A 21324-nucleotide genomic window follows, 5' to 3' on the forward strand; every position below is an offset into this window, starting at 1 on the left:
ACGGCTAAGTGCACTGGATACAGCAAAGGCTATGGGCCCCGACAACATCCCGGCTGTAGTACTGAAGACTTGTGCTCCAGAACTAGCTGCGCCTCTCACCAAGCTGTTCCACTACAGCTACAACACTGGCATCTACCCGACAATGTGGAAAATTGCCCAGGTATGTCCTGTCCACAAAAAGCAGGACAAATACAATCCGGCCAATTACCGCCCCATCAGTCTACTCTCAATCATCAGCAAAGTGATGGAAGGTGTCGTCGACACTGCTATCAAGCGGCACTTACTCACCAATAACCTGCTCACCGATGCTCAGTTTGGGTTCCGCCAGGACCACTCGGCTCCAGACCTCATTACAGTGTTGGTCCAAACATGGACAAAAGAGCTGAATTCCAGAGGTGAGGTGAGAGTGACTGCCCTTGACCTCAAGGCAGCATTTGACCGAGTGTGGCACCAAGGAGCCCTAGTAAAATTGAAATCAATGGGAATCAGGGGGAAAACTCTCCAGTGGCTGGAGTCATACCTAGCACAAAGGAAGATGGTAGTGGTTGTTGGAGGCCAATCATCTCAGCCCCAGAACATTGCTGCAGGAGTTCTTCAGGGCAGTGTCCTAGGCGCAACCATCTTCAGCTGCTTCATCAATGACCTTCCCTCCATCATAAGATCAGAAATGGGGATGTTTGCACTGATGATTGCACAGTGTTCAGTTCCATTCACAACTCCTCAAATAATGAAGCAGTCCAAGCCCGCATGCAGCACGACCTGGACAACATCCAGGCTTGGGCTGATAAGTGGCAAGTAACATTCGCGCCAGACAAGTGCCAGGCAAAGACCATCTCCAACAAGAGAGAGTCTAACCACCTCCCTTGATATTCAATGGCATTACCATTGCCGAATCCCCCACCATCAACATCCTGGGGGTCACTATTGACCAGAAACTTAACTGGACCAGCCATATAAATACTGTGGCTACAAGAGCAGGTCAGAGGCTGGGTATTCTGCAGCGTGTGACTCACCTGACTCCCCAAAGCCTTTCCACCATCTACAAGGCACAAGTCAGGAGTGTGGTGGAATACTCTCCACTTGCCTGGATGAGTGCAGCTCCAACAACACTCAAGAAGCTCGACACCATCCATGACAAAGCAGCCCGCTTGATTGGCACCCCATCCACCACCCTAAACATTCACTCCCTTCACCACTGGCGCACAGTGTGTACCATCCACAGGATGCACTGCAGCAACTCGCCAAGGCTTCTTCGACAGCACCTCCCAAACCCAAATTTTTTTAGCTGGTTAATGTGATACCATTTGGTCTTTTTATTTCTTTTTTTCTGGGTACTGGATCAGACATACCACAGGGGATGTCCACAATGGGAAACGGGCCTTTCCATTTTGGTTCAAATACATGGTGCTTTTTGCCGTAGTTAAACACCATCACCACATCCCCTACCTGGTGGATCGTACCTTTTTGTCAAAGTACTTCTTAACTTATTGCTTCGTTTTCTCTCTTTGTTTGGCAACAAACTGATTGGCCTGATTTATCCTTCCACCATTTGTGCTCGCCAGGTCTAGTTGGCAGTGCCCATCAAGAGCGGGGTTGTAGGTACTAATAAATGACCGGGCGTTCGCATCAGGCGGCCTGTCATTGCTTGAAATGACTAGATGCCAGTTGTGCTGTGGGGGGTGGAATCGACGGCCATGAAACACGTGCAGCATATCAGCTCATTGAGTGGGATGTTCTGCACAAAACTTTTTCAGCATAGTTTTCAGGGTCCGATTCCCCCTCTCCACCACCCCAGACGATTGAGGGTGATGGGAGATATGCAGTTTATGTCCTGTTTTCATAAGCTTTTGCAGCTCACTGAAAATTTTCCCCGTGAAGTGGGAGCCCTGATCACTATCGAGCTGTATGGGCACTCCCCATCTGCAGATCAACTTGCTTAATAATAATCGGCCTGTTGTCAGAGGCTCTGCAGGGAAAGGCCCCCATCCATTTAGTGAACTTGTCTACTATTACCAGGCAGTGTTGGTGGCCTGCGGGGGCCTTGGGCAGAGGACCAATAAAGTCAATTTGGAGATATGTCCACAGCCCGTCGGGTGGTGGGGCACTCTGTAGGAATGCTCGATTGGAATGGAGGCCTGGGTTGTGCTGGAGGCACACAAGGCAACGTTGCGTCCGAAGAGTCACCGTCACACATGTTTGGCCACCATACTACCTTAGCAATTTTACTGATAGTGGTGTCAGCTGAGTAATGACCACCAGTGGGATAAATATGGTACAAATCAAAGAGTTCCTCACACATTGCAGGTGTATGCATACTACGGGGAGAGTGTGACCGTCTGGTTTATAGAGTAGCAATTGAGAAGCGCTTAGCCCGTATGTGAGGGTGGTTTTATGGGCCCATGCGCTGGGTTGGGGCAGGGGCTTGCCAGGCAATCGTCTGCTGATAGGGTGCCCACGCGCTCTGGAGTTGCCAGAGGTCTATGCTGTCTTTTGTTACAGCAGTCACCCTCTGTTGGGAAAGGGTCACCAACCAAGGTGTCCTTATGTGGCCTGCTTCTTTAGCAGCTTTATCCACCTCAGAATTACCACGGGAGTGAGGGTCAGTTCCTTTAGTGTGGGCTTTGACCGCACCAATGTGGACAGGTGCTGTCTTATCTTTCAGTGCATTCCATAACAACCTAAACATATTCCCATGTATTAATGGCTTACCATCAGCGGTACAGTGATCATTCTTAGCATACAGAGGCAGAGACAACATGGTGTTTATCGCGTAGGCACTGTCAGACCAAATATGAACAAGTTGGTCAGATGTTTCAATGACAGCAGTCAAGAGGGCCGCTACTTCTGCAGAGTGGGGCACATACTTGTGCTGAATGGTTTTTAGGGGGAGCAAAACAAAGAAACCTGTCAATGGCTTGTCGTGTTCATGGAACGATGATCCATCAATGTAAACATCACTAGCCCCTGGGAGGGGCTTCTGAGATGCGGATGGATAGGAAAGTCCAACAGACCGAGCGGACACTCGTGCTGTTCTCCCTGATATAGTAGCAGCTGTGGTAGCAGGGTTGTCTGTTTCGGTGTAATGTCTAACTGTCATTGAGATAATAATAGCGTCAATGATTCAGTCGGGCCGAGGAGACCAACGTGTCCCTGGCTTCATTAGCAGGTTCAGGGTGTGTGCGGGCTGTGTAGTAGTGTTCTATTGAGCCCCATGATGTAGATGAAGTGCTTTACTGCCCAGAAGGTGACTAAGAGGTGTCGTTCGCAGGGGGTGTACTTCACTTGCACCCCTGTCAAAATTCAGGATGCGTAGGCAATGGACAATAATTTGCCTTGAACGTCCTGGCATAGGACTGCGGCCAAAATCTGGTCTGTCTCCCCCACCTCCAGGTGGAAAGGCTTCTTGGGGTCGGGGGAGATGAGGCAGGTTGCCTGCATCACTGCTTCCTTAAGTTGTGTCACTGCTTCAGTGTAAACAGGGATCCATTGGGCTGATTTGCTCTAGGAAACCATCTCGAATGCATTCCATGAACTCGTCCTCCAAACTGCCTTTGCCAATTTGATTTGCCCAGTCTATAGGAAGATTAAAGTCCCCCATGATTACTGCGTTACCTTTGTCACAAGGTCCTATTATTTTATGATTAATACTCTGTCCAACGGTATAGCTACTATTAGGGAGCCTACAAACTACTCCCACCAGTGTTTTCTTAATTCCACCCATAATGATTCTACTTCCTGATCTTCCGAGCCAAGATCCTTTCTCACCACTGTCCTTATGTCATCCTTTATTATTAGGGTCACACCCCCTCCTTTTCCATTCTGCTTGTCTTTTCTAAATGTCATGTACCTTGGAATATTTAGTTCCCAAGCTTGGTCACTTTGCAACTACGTGTCTGTAATGGCTATTCGATCAAACCCATTTATCTCTATTTGTGCAACTAATTCACTATCTTGTTGCGAATGTTCCATGCATTCAGATAAAGACCCTGGGAAGTGGGCTGGGAGTACAGGTGAGTGGTGGGAAGAAGTCCCACCTTGCTGATGATTAGCTCCTATTGTGGCAAAAAGGAAAATCGGCCTTTTAAGGTGCCACTACAGTTTCTGTGGTTGAAGGCATCACCGAATCCATGATTTGGAATGATGCACTGAGTGAGCTGGCATCATGTCTAATGGCAAAACAAACACAATAGGGCCACATTGTCATATTGAATCTCTGCCATAACATCTCTCAGACCAAAGTACAAAATAATAAGAATAACCTGCATTTATATAGCGCCTTTCACAACCTCAGGACGTCCCAAAGCACTTTACACTTCAAAAGTACTTCATTACTTGTAGTCACTTTTGTAATGTAGGGAAATGCATCAACCAATTTGTGTACAGCACAGTCCTACAAATCTTAATGACCAGATAATCTGTTTTTTAGTGATGTTGGTTGAGGGATAAATATTGGCCAGGTCACACATGAACTTCCCTGCTCTTTTAATAGTGCCTTGTGTAAGAAAAGGTGAATAATCTAAGAATTGACCAGAAGCATCTTTATCTGCAGCTTTGGATGTACTGACTTTCATCCATGCTTATTATGTATCAAGTAACATAAGTATTTGAAAGATCATTAGGATTTAGAAATAAATTCATATTAACTTCATTTTTGGAAACCAGTCTTTCTTTTCCTCCTCTTAGCTGCATTCATGGAACTGGAGTTCAAGCACGTCATTTTCTCTATGCTACGGATGTAGCCGAGGCTTTCCTCACTATTCTTGAGAAGGGTGAACCTGGTGAGACCTACAACGTCGGCACAAACTTTGAGATGTCAGTCATTCAGCTTGCCAAGGAGTTAGTTCATCTGGTAGGTTAAATTGAGACAGACAGATCTTGCAGGGTTTCCCAAGTCATTTTCTTCACTTTTGCCTCTTCCAGTACCATACACCTCACCATCATTAAGAGTAGGCAGGTAACCTACTTTCCAGTATCTTCAATGCCAACCTGACCTACCCACTGAGAGGTATGCATGAGTGACGTTGGTGTGGGAAGAGCCATGCTTGTTTTCCTCCTCCAATTGTACAACTGGGTGGGGGGGGTGAAAGAAAGTATTTGCACCTAAAACATTAATTTATCTCTTGACCGCACAGATTTTACCTGACCTGCTGAGTGTTCCAGCAATTTCTGTTTCTTTGTTTCAGATTTTCCCAGTCTTTCTTTGCTCTTTTTTTGTTGGGGGGGGGGGGGGGAGTAAAAAGAAACTTGCCAGGTATGGAGTTGCAAGTATAAATGTACACTCTGCCACCTCGTCGCACCCATTCATCAACTATGACTGCTTTAAGTATTAGTGCATTTTGTTGCATATAGATAGGAACAGGAATAGGCCATTCAGCCCCTCGAACCTGTTCCGCCATTCAGTTAGATCATGGCTGATCTGTATCATAACTCCATCTACCCGTCTTGGTTCCATAACCCTTAATACCTTAACCTAACAAAAATCTATCAATCTCAGTTTTGAAATTTTCAATTGACCGAGCCTCAACAGCTTTTTGGTGGAGAGTGTTCCAGATTTCCACTACCCTTTGTGTGAAAAAATACTTTCTGACATCACCCTTGAACGACCTAGCTCTAATTTTAAGGTTATGCCCCCTTATTCTGGACTCTCCCACCAGAGGAAATAGTTTCTCTCTACCCTAATAAAATCCTTTATTCATCTTAAATACCTCAATTAGACCACCCCTTGATCTTCTATATTTAATGGACTACAAGCCTAGTCTATGCAACCTGTCCTCCTAATTTAACCCTTTTAGCTTCAGTATCATTCTGGTGAATCTGCGCTGCACCACCTCCAAGGCTAATATATTCTTCCTGAGGTGCGGTGCCCAGAACTGAATGCAGTACTCCAGATGAGATCTAACCAGAGCTCTGTGCAGATGTATCTTAACTTCCACCCCTTTGTATTACAGCCCTCTTGAGATAAATGCCGACATTCCATTAGCTTTTTTAATTATTATACTTTGAATTTTTGAGAAATTTTCCACTCTTTCTCAGTTGAAATTTGTTGAAAATTCTTCTTTTGCGTTGTCCAAACTGTAAATGCACACAAACTTTCAGCTTGTCTGCTAGCTTTTTTGATATTGCATTAGGAGATCTAAAATCAAAGTCATTGTTGGGGAAGAGGGATGTTAGTTCTTTTTAATTCAAATTTAAATTGGAATGCTGAATGCCATGTCACTTTAGATACAAGAAAGATTAACTTTTCCTATGTAATACTTATATTTTAAGAGGTTAGGTTGCATACAGTAGCCAGAGATATAATGGGAAATTAGATTTTTTTTCCTAAACCTGTCTGATAAATTGTTCTGTGACTGAAGTGCACTAAAGGTACTTTTACCTTAGGAGTTCCATCAACTGCTGGCATAGAGTTTTTGTGGCATTGTTGAAGCATGCAAATGACCTGGCCTCCACTCAGCCAGCAGCAATGGAAGCCCACTTTTTCCTGCTTCCCCTGATCTGCTGTTACAGTAACGATTTTCTCTGATGGTGTTCAGGGCATCAACACACTTGTGTCATGATGCAATATAGTGCTATGATATTAATATGCAGCTGCTGCTACAATCATTCTTTCCCCCTTTCAGGAGGGCTACAGAAGAGAGGAGGCAAAGTAGACGTGCATGGAGGTCAGTTTGGTGTCACTCTTCCAAGACCCAGATTAAATATAAAAGTGCATTTATACTACTGGAGTGGAGATGATGGTGTATCTGTGGCTCTCCCTACATCCCGACAGCATTGTAGAGCCCCAAAAATCTGGGATCGTGAATATGCCATTTGGTTACGGTCACAATTTCATTGAAACACAAGGAAATTATCCTGGATATTTTTTCTCTTGGTGGTCTTAATGTACAGTGGAGTCTAACATGCCTGCGGAGACTGCTTCCTAACACCAAGTTTAAATGTAGAAGATTGGCAGACAGCAGTTGCTCTCCCAAAAAGAGGATCTCCTGGCCTGAATTTGAAGTGTCAAAAATACTTTAAATGTCACTGGCATTCCTGCAACAAATGTTGCTGTTAACTTAGGCGAGAACAGCCTGGGAAATCAGACTCTCCTTTAAAAGGTTACATGAAATGACTGAGCAGAAAAATGGCTTTTGTCCTTATAAGAGCAAAGAAAGTTGCTTTGTCAACTGGGGAGTTCTGAGTTCTTAAGCTGTCAGTGTCCCATTATGTATATATTAAAAAAAAGTCTAGTAATATTTAATCGTGAATGCAGCCATTCAAATGTGCATTTCAGGTTTTTAAAGAAAAGCATAAGTAACTGTTCCCACTTTAATTGTATTCGGTCATCATAATGAACTTCTGTCTTTAATGTAGTTGCAGCTAAGTAAATGATCTGGCCTCAGGTTTTTGATTAACTAAAGTTGAAGCTACGAACTAAGCTGGCTGACTGGTGAGATACGTAGGGGTAAATTTTAACAGGAGCCAGGAAGGGGGCGGGGGCACGGGCATGGGGAGATTCCTGACAGGAAACAAATCTGTAGGTTTCCCGCCCGACACCCAGCCAGATTGACAGTCTGGCTGTCAGTCGGACGGGAGAGGGCCAGGGAGCAGATGCCAGCATATAAGTCTTAGACAGGGGGGCTGGGGGGAACATAAGAACATAAGAAATAGGAGCAGGAGTAGACCAATCGGCCCCTCGAGCCTGCTCCGCCATTCAATAAGATCATGGCTGATCTGATCCTAACCTCAAATCTAAATTCATGTCCAATTTCCTGCCCGCTCCCCGTAACCCCTAATTCCCTTTACTTCCAGGAAACTGTCTATTTCTGTTTTAAATTTATTTAATGATGTAGCTTCCACAGCTTCCTGGGGCAGCAAATTCCACAGACCTACTACCCTCTGAGTGAAGAAGTTTCTCCTCATCTCAGTTTTGAAAGAGCAGCCCCTTATTCTACGAGTATGCCCCCTAGTTCTAGTTTCACCCATCCTTGGGAACATCCTTACCGCATCCACCCGATCAAGCCCCTTCACAATCTTATATATTTCAATAAGATCGCCTCTCATTCTTCTGAACTATAATGAGTAGAGTCCCAATCTACTCAACCTCTCCTCATATGTCCACCCCCTCATCCGCGGGATTAACCGAGTGAGCCTTCTTTGTACTGCCTCAAGAGCAAGTATGTCTTTTCTTAAGTATGGACACCAAAACTGTACGCAGTATTCCAGGTGCGGTCTCATCAATACCTTATATAACTGCTGTAAACAATTTTACAACACCAAGTTATAGTCCAGCAATTTTATTTTAAATTCACAAGCTTTCGGAGGCTTCCTCCTTCCTCGGGTGAACGAAATGAAATCCTCGAAATGAAATCGCATTCATAATTCACAGAACAATGTTTGGTGATTACAGACAGTTTTTTCAACTGCCCGTTGCCAAGGCAATCAGTGTGCAGACAGACAGGTGTTACCTGCAAGGTCTCAGAATATACAAATCACCAAAAAAAAACCAACCAAAAAAAAAGAGATAGAGAGGTAGAAACATAGAAAAGACAGCAACTGACCCGTTATATTAAAAACAGATAACATTTGTTCGCTGGTGGGGTAACGTGTAGCGTGACATGAACCCAAGATCCCGTTTGAGGCCGTCCTCATGGGTGCGGAACTTGGCTATCAATTTCTGCTCTACGATTTTGCGTTGTCGTGTGTCTCGAAGGCCGCCTTGGAGTACGCTTACCCGAAGGTCGGTGGATGAATGTCCATGACTGCTGAAGTGTTCCCCGACTGGGAGGGAACCCTCCTGTTTGGCGATTGTTGCGCGGTGTCCGTTCATCCGTTGTCGCAGCGTCTGCATGGTCTCGCCAATGTAGCAGTCATGGACATTCATCCACCGACCTTCGGGTAAGCGTACTCCAAGGCGGCCTTCGAGACACGACAACGCAAAATCGTAGAGCAGAAATTGATAGCCAAGTTCCGCACCCATGAGGACGGCCTCAAACGGGATCTTGGGTTCATGTCACGCTACACGTTACCCCACCAGCGAACAAATGTTATCTGTTTTTAATATAACGGGTCAGTTGCTGTCTTTTCTATGTTTCTACCTCTCTATCTCTTTTTTTTTGGTTTTTTTTTTTTGGTGATTTGTATATTCTGAGACCTTGCAGGTAACACCTGTCTGTCTGCACACTGATTGCCTTGGCAACGGGCAGTTGAAAAAACTGTCTGTAATCACCAAGCATTGTTCTGTGAATTATAAATGCGATTTCATTTCGAGGATTTCATTTCGTTCACCTGAGGAAGGAGGAAGCCTCCGAAAGCTTGTGAATTTAAAATAAAATTGCTGGACTATAACTTGGTGTTGTAAAATTGTTTACAATTGTCAACCCCAGTCCATCACCGGTATCTCCACATCATTATATAACTGCAGCAATACCTCCCTGTTTTTATATTCTATCCCCCTAGCAATAAAAGCCAACATTCCGTTGGCCTTCTTGATCACCTGCTGCGCATGCATACTAACTTTTTGATTTTCTTGCACTAGGACCCCCAGATCCCTTTGTACTGCAGTACTTTCCAGTTTCTCGCCATTAAGATAATAACTTGCTCTCTGATTTTTCCTGCCAAAGTGCATAACCTCACATTTTCCAATATTGTATTGCATCTGCCAAATCTCCGCCCACTCACTCAGCCTGTCTATATCCCCTTGTAGGTTTTTTATGTCCTCCTCACTCTCTACTTTCCCTCCCATCTTTGTATCATCTGCAAACTTTGATATGTTACACTCGGTCCCCTCCTCCAAATCGTTAATATAGATTGTAAAGAGTTGGGGACCCAGCACCGACCCCTGCGGAACACCACTCGCTACTGGTTGCCAGTCCGAGAATGAACCATTTATCCCAACTGTCTGCTTCCTGTTAGATAACCAATCCTCCACCCATGCCAGAATATTACCCCAATCCAGTGATTCTTTACCTTGAGCAATAATCTTTTATGTGGCACCTTGTCGAATGCCTTCTGAAAATCTAAATACACTACGTCCACTGGTTCCCCTTTATCCACCCTGTACGTTATGTCCTCAAAGAACTCAAGCAAATTTGTCAGACATGACTTCCCCTTTGTAAAGCCATGCTGACTTTGTCCTATTAAATTATGTTTATCCAAATGTTCCGCTACTGTCTCCTTAATAATAGACTCCAAAATTTTACCCACCACAGATGTTAGGCTAACTGGTCTATAATTTCCAGCCTTCTGCCTACTACCCTTTTTAAATAAGGGTGTTACATTAGCAGTTTTCCAATCTGCCGGGACCTTTGCCGAGTCCAGAGAATTTTGGAAAATTATTACCAGAGCATCCACAATCCCTACTGCCACTTCCCTCAAGACCCTAGGATGTAAGCCATCAGGTCCAGGGGATTTATCTGCCTTGAGTCCCATTAATTTACTGAGTACCAATTCCTTAGCGATTTTAATCGTATTTAGCTCCTCCCCCCCTAGAGCCCCCTTTTGTCCAGTGTTGGGATATTCTTAGTGTCCTCTACCGTAAAGACTGAAACAAAATATTTGTTCAGCATTTTTGCCATCTCCATGTTTCCCACCATTAATTTCCCGGTCTCATCCTCTAAGGGACCTACGTTTGCCTTAGCCACCCTTATTTCTTTTTATATAACTATAGAAACTCTTGCTATCTGTTTTTATATTTTTTGCTCATTTATTTTCATAATCTATCTTCCCTTTCTTAATCAATCCTTTAGTTACTTTTTGCTGTCTTTTGAAGACTTCCCAATCTTCTATCCTCCCACTAAGTTTGGCTACCTTATATGTCCTTGTTTTTAGTCGGATACTATCCTTAATTTCTTTACTTAGCCACGGATGGCTGTCATTTCTTTTACACCCTTTTTTCCTCAGTGGAATATTTTTTTTGAAAGTTGTAAAATAACTCCTTAAATGAACACCACTGCTCATGTACCGTCTTACCCTTTAATCTATTTTCCTAGTCCACTTTAATCAATTCTGCTCTCATACCATCATAGTCTCCTTTATTCAAGCTCAGTACGCTTGTTTGAGAACCAACCTTCTCACCCTCTAATTGGATATGGAATGTAACCATGTTATGGTCACTCTTTCCAAGGGGATCCTTAACTAGGACATTATTAATTAATCCTGGCTCATTACACAGCACCAGGCCCAAGGTTGCCTGCCCCCTTGTAGGATCAGTTACATACTGCTCAAGAAATCCATCCCTAATACACTCAATAAACTCTTCCTCAAGGCTGCCCTGCCCAATTTGATTTGTCCAGTTAATATGATAGTTAAAATCCCCCATAATTATAGCTGTTCCCTTATTACATGCCCCGACTATTTCCTGATTAATACTTCTTCCAGCAGAGTTGCAACTATTGGGAGGCCTATATACTACACCCACTAGTTTTTTTCCCCTTATTATTCCTTATCTCTACCCAAACTGTTTCATTGTCCTGATCCTTTGTCCCAATATCATTTCTCTATTACAGTGATTCCTTCCTTTATTAACATAGCCACCCCACCTCCCCTTCCTTCCTGCCTGTCCTTCCTGATTGTTAAATACCCTGGCATATTTAATTCCCAGTCGTTGTCACCCTGCAGCCATGTTTCTGTAATGGCCACAAGATCATACCCATACGTAGTTATTTGTGCCGTTAACTCATCCATTTTGTTACGACTGCTACGTGCATTCAGATAAAGAACTTTCAAATATGTTTTGTGACACTTAGTTCCTGCTTTTTCCTTTTTTAACACTTTACCTTTTACTCCTTACCTTCTGTCCCTTCCTGACACGCTTTCCTCTGTCTCCCTGCTCAGGTTCCCAACCCCCTGCCACAGCTTTGATGCTGGGTTAATCGCCTTATGCCTTCTAGTTTATATTTTATCTGTCATGCCTAAAGTACACTTTCTTTCCGCTGCTCTACGCTTTTCCCTTTCACTTGTTCTTGAACAACTGTTTGTACTATTTGTATTGTAGATTTCCCCTGGGTCTTCCCCTCTCTTGCTGCTCTCAACTTTATTCTCTTCTGACTCCCCGCTCAGGTTCCCATCCCCCTGCCACTCTAGTTTAAACCTTCCCCAACAGCACTAGCAAACACCCCCACGAGGACATTGGTCCCGGTCCTGCTCGGGTGTAACCCGTCCCGCTTGTACAGGTCCCACCTTACCCAGAACCGGTCCCAATGTCCCAGGAATCTAAATCCCTCCCTCCTACACCATCCCTGCAGCCACGCATTCATCCTGTCTATTCTCCTGTTCCTCTGCTCACTAGCACGTGGCACTGGTAGTAATCCTGAGATCACTACCTTTGAAGTCCTGCTTTTTTAATTTATCTCCTAACTCCTTAAATTCACCTTGCAGGACCTCATCCCTTTTTTTACCTATGTCGTTGGTACCAATATGGACCACGACTACTGGCTGTTCACCCTCCCCCTCCAGAATGCCCTGCAGCCGCTCCATGACATCCTTGACCCTAGCACCAGGGAGGCAACATACCATCCTGGAGTCACGTTTGCGGCCACAGAAACGCCTATCTGTTCCCCTTACAATTGAATCCCCTATCACTATAGCTCTGCCACTCTTCTTCCTCCCCTCCTGTGCATCAGAGCCACCCGTGGTGCCCCGGACCTGGCTCTTGCTGCTTTCCCCTGATAAGCCATCTCCCCCAACAGTATCTAAAGCAGAATATCTGTTTGAGAGGGAGATGGCCCCAGGGGACTCCTGCTCTACCTGCCTAGTCCTTTTACTCTGCCTGGCGGTCACCCATTTCCTTTCTGCCTGCGTAATCTTTACCTGCGGTATGACCACCTCACTGAACGTGCTATCCACGATAGTCTCAGCATCGCGGATGCTCCACAGTGAATCCACCCGCAGCTGCAGTTCCGAAAGACGGTTAGCCAGTAGCTGCAGCTGGACACACTTCCTGCACACATGGTCACCAGGGACACTGGTAGTGTCCATGACTTCCCACATAGTGCAGGAGGAGCATATCACAGGTGCGAGCTGTGCTGCCATGACTCTCAGACTCTCCTCCCGCTCTAGGTCTCTCCTTTTATACTGTGCTCACCTCTCGGACTCTCCTGCCTCACCTGTGACGTCGCACAGTAGTTGTCTCTTGTTGCAGGTCTGCTGCTGCTTTTATTCCCCAATCTCAGTCTTCTACTCTCAGGTCCACTGCTGCTCTGGGGGGAAAAAGTTAGGAAAAGCAAGGCAAAGCAGCACCTCCTTCCCCCACTTCACCGAATTCCCACACTTACCAAACTCTCAGTTCACACTGTGTTGTCCGCACAGGGAGGGGTGAGGGAGTCATCGGTGGGGGGTCGGGAGTCATCGGGGTGGGGTCAATCATCGGGAGGGGTCGGGGGTTTACGGGAGCTCAGTCATGGTGGGGGGGGTCGGGGGCGGTCGGACATGGGGAAGGAGTTGGCCGATTGCATGTGTGGCATCGCGACATGAGTCTTGTTGGGCCTGGAGGAAATACTTCTGCTCCTCCGGGCCTACAAGTAGTGCAATAAAGGTACCTACGTGCTGAGCCGGGCCTTCTCACCTCCGCTTGTGTGGTGTGAAGCAGAAGGCCTGCGAATCTCGGCTCCAGGAGTTAAAAAATAAAAAACCTGTCAAATGGAGGCCCGGCGCCTCCTTAAAAGATTTCACTGACTGACCCGCCTCCTGAGAGCGAGTTGGTTGCCCTCCCCTCGACTCGTCTCCGTTAAAATTGGAAGTGGGCAGGTTGGGGTCGGGTTTTACTTTTTTACGATTTTTACCTTCCCACCCACCCCCAACCAACCCGTTCGTGGGGTTAAAATTTACCCGATAATGTTTACCCAACTACTGTGACGGTGTGCGCTGAATGAGTTCCATTATTGCGTACTGTAAAAGCTACACAATGAAATGACTGAACAGCTTGTACCGATCAAGTATGTGAACACAATTTAATGTTGAAAATTAAGGATTAATAAGATTTTCACAAACTATTAGTACAATAAGTTAGATAACATATCTACCTTCCTTAGATTTGTTTCATATAATCATATATTGCTACTCATCAGAGCTCAACATATTAATGATTTTTAGCACATGCCTTCAATTTGTGAGGTTATGCACTTTGGCAGGAAAAATCAGAGAGCAAGTTATTATCTTAATGGCGAGAAACTGGAAAGTACTGCAGTACAAAGGGATCTGGGGGTCCTAGTGCAAGAAAATCAAAAAGTTAGTATGCATGCGCAGCAGTTGATCAAGAAGGCCAACGGAATGTTGGCTTTTATTGCTAGGGGGATAGAATATAAAAACAGGGAGGTATTGCTGCAGTTATATAAGGTATTGGTGAGACCACACCTGGAATACTGCGTACAGTTTTGGTGTCCATACTCTCGAGGCAGTACAAAGAAGGTTCATTCGGTTAATCCCAGGGATGAGGGGGCGGACATATGAGGAGAGGTTGAGTAGATTGGGACTCTACTCATTGGAGTTCAGAAGAATGAGAGGCGATCTTATTGAAATATATAAGATTGTGAAGGGGCTTGATCGGGTGGATGCGGTAAGGATGTTCCCAAGGATGGGTGAAACTAGAACTAGGGGGCATAATCTTAGAATAAGGGGCTGCTCTTTCAAAACTGAGATGAGGAGAAACTTCTTCACTCAGAGGGTAGTAGGTCTGTGGAATTTGCTGCCCCAGGAAGCTGTGGAAGCTACATCATTAAATAAATTTAAAACAGAAATAGACAGTTTCCTGGAAGTAAAGGAAATTAGGGGTTACGGGGAGCGGGCAGGAAATTGGACATGAATTTAGATTTGAGGTTAGGATCAGATCAGCCATGATCTTATTGAATGGTGGAGCAGGCTCGAGGGGCCGATTGGCCTACTCCTGCTCCTATTTCTTATGTTCTTATTTAATGTTTGCATTTGTGAATGCCAGCTTTGCCTCTCTGAAATATGACAAGTGAACCCAGGGATTTAATCTCTTGAAAAAATATTTAATGGTTCATCCATGCTTCCATCCTCCCATTGCTTCAACTATTGAAGTTTTATTTTTCTTCTGTGATGCTTCCCACCAGATCTCTGTAATCTTGATCTATGCTTCCCTTTAAGTCTTTTCCGACTCCTTCCCCCAACCAGTAGACCAATGTGTGCCACAGGACTTTAATAGCTTGGTGATCGCTTTTTAGACATGGACCCTCCACCAATCTTTAAAAAGAGGAACGAATGTATTCCATTTTTTAAAGAGGATTTTAAAATGAGCAGCAGTACCTGACTTGATTTCATGTCTCCCAGTGTTCCCAATCCTCGCCATGTTCTCCTCCCTCTCAACTCCCTAGGAAACAGCAAACAGATGTATCTTTCCCACTAGCAGTCACAGTACATATCTATTAGCTACTAATTAAACCCTCAACAATGTTTCCATTTGAGTCAGAATGGAGAGAGAGCATATCAATGGCTCAGACTCCATTCCTCACTTCAAGCTTATGGAAACGTGACTTCAGATGCTTAAAATAAAAATGTAGTGGATATCTTGGGAGTGATGCTGTGCAGGTTTGAAAAGAGTTTTCCTCTGGAGGTTACTTGAGAAAGCTATCCACTAATTCCCAGGCTGCTTGGGTTTATTTCCCTTTTCTTGTAGAAATTTTTGTTAAAGTAACAAAAGCTAACTTGAAACATTGTTTTCAGTATTTTTTTCCTAATTCAAAAATACCTTTTTTTTCCTATGCCATTCTTTAATATGTTAAACTTTTTTTAAATAAATTTTCTTATTGTTTTTATCAGGGTTTGGGGAAATTAATTTTGAAATTCAGACAGCCTGGGGGTGTTAGCTTTGAAGTTGATCAAGATAGCTTTCCTGAGGTAGCATGCAGAGGGAATCACCAATTCTTCTTTGTTCACTTGACTGGAAGTCCTTCCTGGACCTTGGACAGCTCATCATGTCTGGGTTTTAATGCAACTTACAAAGTGTGTATATGCTGAAAGAGCAATGAACCACCCCAGACTTGAATGTCTTTTCCACCATTTTTTTTTTAAATTGACTACTCTTGCACGTAATGCAAGCATTTCATAAGTAATTGTTCACCGTTAATTTACACAAAAGTGGTTTTGGAATTTTAAAAAAAGACTTGCATTTATATAGAGCCTTTCACGACTTCAGGACGACCCAAAACACTTTTAAGCACTTTTTGAAGTCAATTAAGCACTTTTTGAAGTGTAGTCACTGTTGTAATGTAGGAAATGCGACAGCCAATTTGCGCACAGCAAGGTCCCACAAATAGCAATGTGATAATCATAGAATAGTTACAGCACAGAAGGAGGCCATTCAGCCCATCAAGCCCATGCCAGCTCTTTAAGAGCAATCCAGTTACTCCCATTCCCCCGCTCTTTCCCTGTAGCCCTGCAAATTTTTTCCCTTCAAGTATTTATCCAATTCCTTTTTGAAAGCCACAATTGAATCTGCTTCCACCACCCTTTCAGGCAGCATTCCAGATCAAAACTACTCGCTGCGTAAAAAAGTTTTTTCTCATGTCGCCTTTGGTTCTTTTGTCAATCACCTTAAATCTGTGTCCTCTGGTTCTCGACCCTTCTGCCAATGAGAACAGTTTCTCTTTATTTATCTAAACCTTCATAATTTTGAACACTTCTATCATAGAATGGTTACAGTAAGGAAGGAGGCCATTTGGCCCATCGAGTTTGCGCCAGCTCTATGCAAGATCAATCAAGCTAGTCCCACTCCCCCGCCCTATCCCTGTAGCCCTGCAAATGTTTTCCTTTCAAGTACGTATCCAGTTCCCTTTTGAAGGCCATGATTGACTCTGCCTCCGCCACCTCCCCGGGCAGTGCATTCTAGATCCTAACCACTCAATGTTTTTCCTCATGTCACCTTTGGTTCTTTTGCCAATTACCCTAAATCTATGTCCTCTGGTTCTTGACCCTTCCACCAATGGAAACAGTTTCTCTCTATCTACTCTGTCTAGACCCTTCATGATTTTGAATACCTCCATCAAATCTCCCAACCGTCTCCGTTCCAAGGAGAACAACCCCAGCTTCTCCAGTCTATCCACGTAACTAAAGTCCCTCATCCCTGGAATCATTCTAGTAAATCTCTTCTGCACCCTGTCTAAGGCTTTCACATCTTTCCTGAAGAACTGGGCACAATACTCCAGTTATGGCCGAACCAGTGTATTATAAAGGTTCATCGTGACTTCCGTACTTTTGTACTCTATGTCTCTATTTATAAAGCCCAGGATCCCGTGTGCTTTTTTTAACTGCTTTCTCAACCTGCCCTGCCACCTTCAACGATTTGTGCACATATACCCCCAGATCTCTCTGTTCCTGTACCCCTTTTAGAATTGTGCCCTCTAGTTTATATTGCCTCTCCTCGTTCTTCCTGCCAAAATGTACCACTTCGCCATCAAATTTCACCTGCCATTTGTTCGCCCATTCCACCAGCCTCTTGTCCTCTGTTACAATCCTCCTCCCTGTTTACTACACTTCCAAGTTTTGTCATTGTGCACTGTACACCCAAGTACAAGTCATTAATATATATTAAAAAAAAGCAGTGATCCTAGTACTGACCCCTGGGGAACACCACTGTATACCTTCCTCCAGTCTGAAAAACAAACGTTCACCACTACTCTCTGTTTCTTGTCACTTAACCAATTTTGTATCCATGCTGCCATTGCCCCTTTTATTCCATGGTCTTCAATTTTGCTGACAAGCCTATTCTGTGGCACTTTATCAAACAAAAGTCCATATACACAATATCAACCACATTGCCCTCATCAACTCTTTCTGTTACCTCATCAAAAAACTCAATCAAGTTAGTTAAACACAATTTGCCTTTAACAAATCCTTGCCAACTTTCCTTTATTAATCCACACTTGTCAAAATGACTCTTAATTTTGTCCCAGATTATCGTTTCTAAAAGCTCACCCACCGCCAAGGTTAAACTGATTGGCTTGCAGTTGCTGGGTTTATCATTACTCCCTTTTTTGAACAAGGGTGTAACATTTGCAATTCTCCAATCCTCTGGCACCACCCCCCCGTATCTAAGGAGGATTGGAAGATTATGGCCAGCACTTCTGCAATTTCCACCCTTACTTCCCTCAGCAAGCTAGGTTGCATTCCATCCGGACCGGGTGACTTATCTACTTTAAGTACAGTCAGCCTTCCTAGTAACTCTTTCAATTTTTAGCCCATTCAGTATCTCAACTATTTTCTCCTCTTTTACTGTGACTTTGGCAGCATCTGCTTCCTTGGTAAAGACAGATGCAAAGTACTCATTTAGTACCTCAGCCATGCCCTCTGCCTCCATGCGTAGATCTCCTTTTTGGTCCCTAATCGGCCCCATCCCTCCTGCTACCCATTTACTATTTATATGCCGATAGAAGACTTTAGGATTCCCTTTCATGTTGGCAGCCAGACTATTCTCATACTCTCTCTTTGTCCCTCTTATTTCCTTTTTCATTTCTCTGTGCTTTCTACATTCTGCATAGTTTTCATTTGTATTATCAACCTGACATCTGTCATACATCCACTTTTTCTGCTTCATCTAACTCTCTATCTCTTTCGTCATCCAGGGAGCTCTGGCTTTGATTGCTCTACCTTTCCCCCTTGTGGGAATGTACCTAGACTGTACCCGAACCATTTCCTCTTTAAAGGCTGCCCATTGTTCAATTGCAGTTTTGCCTGCCAATCTTTGATTCCATTTTACACGGGCCAGATCTGATCTCCACCCACTGAAACTGGCCTTTCTCCAATTAAGTATTTTATTCTAGATTGCTCCTTGTCCTTTTCCATAACTAATCTAAACCTCACGATACTATGATCACTGTTCACTAAATGTTCGCCCACTAACACTTGCTGCACTTGACCCACCTCATTCCCCAGAACCAGATCCAGCAATGCCTCCTTCCTTGTTGGGCTGGAAACATACTGATCCTGAACAAGCTTCAGAAATTCCTCCCCCTCTTTGCCTTTTACACTATTATATTAGAATAGTTTAAGTCCCCCATTATCACTACTCTATAGTTCTTGCACCTGCCTGTAATTTCCCTGCAAATTTGCTCCTCTATATCCTTCCCACTAATTGGCAGCCTATAGAATATACCCAGTAGTGTAATGGCACCTCTGTTGTTTCTTAACTCTAACCAAATAGATTCTGTCCTTGACCCCCTCAAGGCCATCCTCTCTCTCCAGCACTGCAATATTCTCCTTAATCAATACTGCCACGCTTCCCCCCCCCCCCTCCCCTCCTTTTTTTCCTTCCCTATCTTTCCTGAACACCTTGTATCCAGGAATATTTAGTACCCAATCCTGACCTTTTTTGAGCCAGGTCTCCATTATCACCACAACATATTCCCATGTGGCTATTTGCGCCTGCAGCTCACCAGCCTTATTTACCACGCTTTGTGTGTTTACACATAGGCACCCTAAACCTACCTTAGACCTTCTCGTATTCTTTCTTAGTCTGATCCCACCTAATATTGTACTATTTCTTATTCTAGTGCTATTTGTCTTTCCCAATCCTTTGTGCACCTTGTTTCTCTTTTCTAATGCTACATCCTGGTGCCCAACCCCAAATTCGTTTAAACCCTCACCCACAGCACTAGTGAACCTCCCCGCGAGGACATTGGTCCCAGCTCTGTTGAGGTGCAACCCCTCCGTCTTGGATAGGTCCCTCCTGCCCAGAACTGGGTCCCAATGGCCCAAGAATCTGAAGCGCTCCCTCTTGCACCATGTCTCTAGCCATGCATCAACCTGCCTTATCTTCCTACTCCTATACTCACTAGCACGTGGCACTGGGAGTAATCCAGAGATTATTACCTTTGGGGTCCTGCTTTTTAACTTCCTTCCTAGCTCCTGAAACACTAGCCGCAGGATAAGGACCCCGACTTCTGGTCATTTATAATGACCAAATAATCTGTTATTGATGTTTGTTGAGGGATAAATATTGGCCAGGACATCGGGGATAACTCCCTACTTAGAGATAATGCCATGCAATCTTTTGCGACCACCTGAGAGGGCAGACGGATAGTTTTAAGGTGCATTCACATTATAACTGTAGCATTGGTACAAAGTAGTTTTGCAGTTATAGTGTAATTGCAGCTTGAATTCGGTTTCAGGGTCAGACCAGGCATTAGAGCGAAGAGGAATGAGTCTTCCTAGAGGAGGCAGCCTCACTGCTTCACTTTGGAGCCATTTCAGGCCTTTACACCGATTTATGCTGCATGAATTTAGCATTAATATGAAGCCAAAACCAGTATGAATGCAATGTTGCAGTCGCTGTCCATATAGTTTGAATTTTTTGTTAGCATTCTTATGTTACTAATGAAATCATAGAAAATTTACGGCACAGAAGAAGGCCATTCGGCCCATCGTGTCTGCACCGGCCGAAAATGAGCCACCCAGCCTAATCCCACTTTCCAAATCTTAGTCCATAGCCTTGTAGGTTACGGCACTTCAAGTGCATATCCAAGTACTTTTTAAATGAGTTGAGGGTTTCTGCCTCTACCACCCTTTCAGGCAGTGAGTTCCAGACCCCCACCACCCTCTGGGTGAAAAAAAATTTCCTCAGCTCCCCTCTAATCCTTCTACCAACTACTTTAAATCTATGCCCCCTGGTTATTGACCTCTCTGCTAAGGGAAATAGGTACTTCCTACCCACTCTATTTAGGCTCTTCATAATTTTGTACACCTCAATTAAATCACTCCTCAGCCTCCTCTGTTCCAAAGAAAACAACCCCAGCCTATCCAATCTTTCCTCATAGCTAAAATTCTCCAGTCCTGGCAACATCCTTGTAAATCTCCTCTGAACCCTCTCTAGTGCAATCACATACTTCCTGTAACGTGGTGACCAGAACGGTACGCAGTACTCAAGCTAGTCTAACTAGTGTTTTATACAGTTCTAGCATAACCTCCCTGCTCTTATATTCTGTGCCTCGGCTAATAAAGGAAAGTATCTTGTATGCCTTCTTAACCACTTTATCTACCTGTTCACCAGACTGATTCCTGGGATGGCAGGACTGTCGTATGAGGAGAGATTGGGTCAACTTGGCCTGTATTCTCTAGAATTTAGAAGAATGAGAGGGGATCTCATTGAAACATATAAAATTCTGACACGGCTAGACAGACTAGATGCAGGGAGGATGTTTCCCCTGGCTTGGGGGTTTTAGAACGAGGGGTCACAGTCTCAGGATACGGGGTAAGACATTGAGGACTGAGACGAGGAGAAATTTCTTCACTCAGAGGGTGGTGAACCTGTGGAATTCTCTACCACAGAAGGCTGTGGAGGCCAAGTCACTGAATATATTTAAGAAGGAGCTAGATAGATTTCTAGACACAAAA

General features: G+C 44.3%; 1 protein-coding gene across 4 annotated transcripts in view; it reads left to right on the forward strand.

Moving 5' to 3' along the window:
• LOC137323082 (dTDP-D-glucose 4,6-dehydratase-like) overlaps positions 1-21324 on the forward strand; it is a 67377-nt gene that overhangs the window by 38661 nt on the left and 7392 nt on the right. For all 4 annotated transcript variants that reach the window (XM_067986489.1, XM_067986488.1, XM_067986486.1 and 1 more), the window contains one exon: positions 4684-4849. In XM_067986489.1, the coding sequence (XP_067842590.1) occupies positions 4684-4849 (166 nt within the window). The remainder of the gene's footprint in view (positions 1-4683; positions 4850-21324) is intronic.

This window comes from Heptranchias perlo, chromosome 6 (genome assembly GCF_035084215.1).
Source record: "Heptranchias perlo isolate sHepPer1 chromosome 6, sHepPer1.hap1, whole genome shotgun sequence".
Classification (NCBI taxonomy): Eukaryota; Metazoa; Chordata; class Chondrichthyes; order Hexanchiformes; family Hexanchidae; genus Heptranchias; species Heptranchias perlo.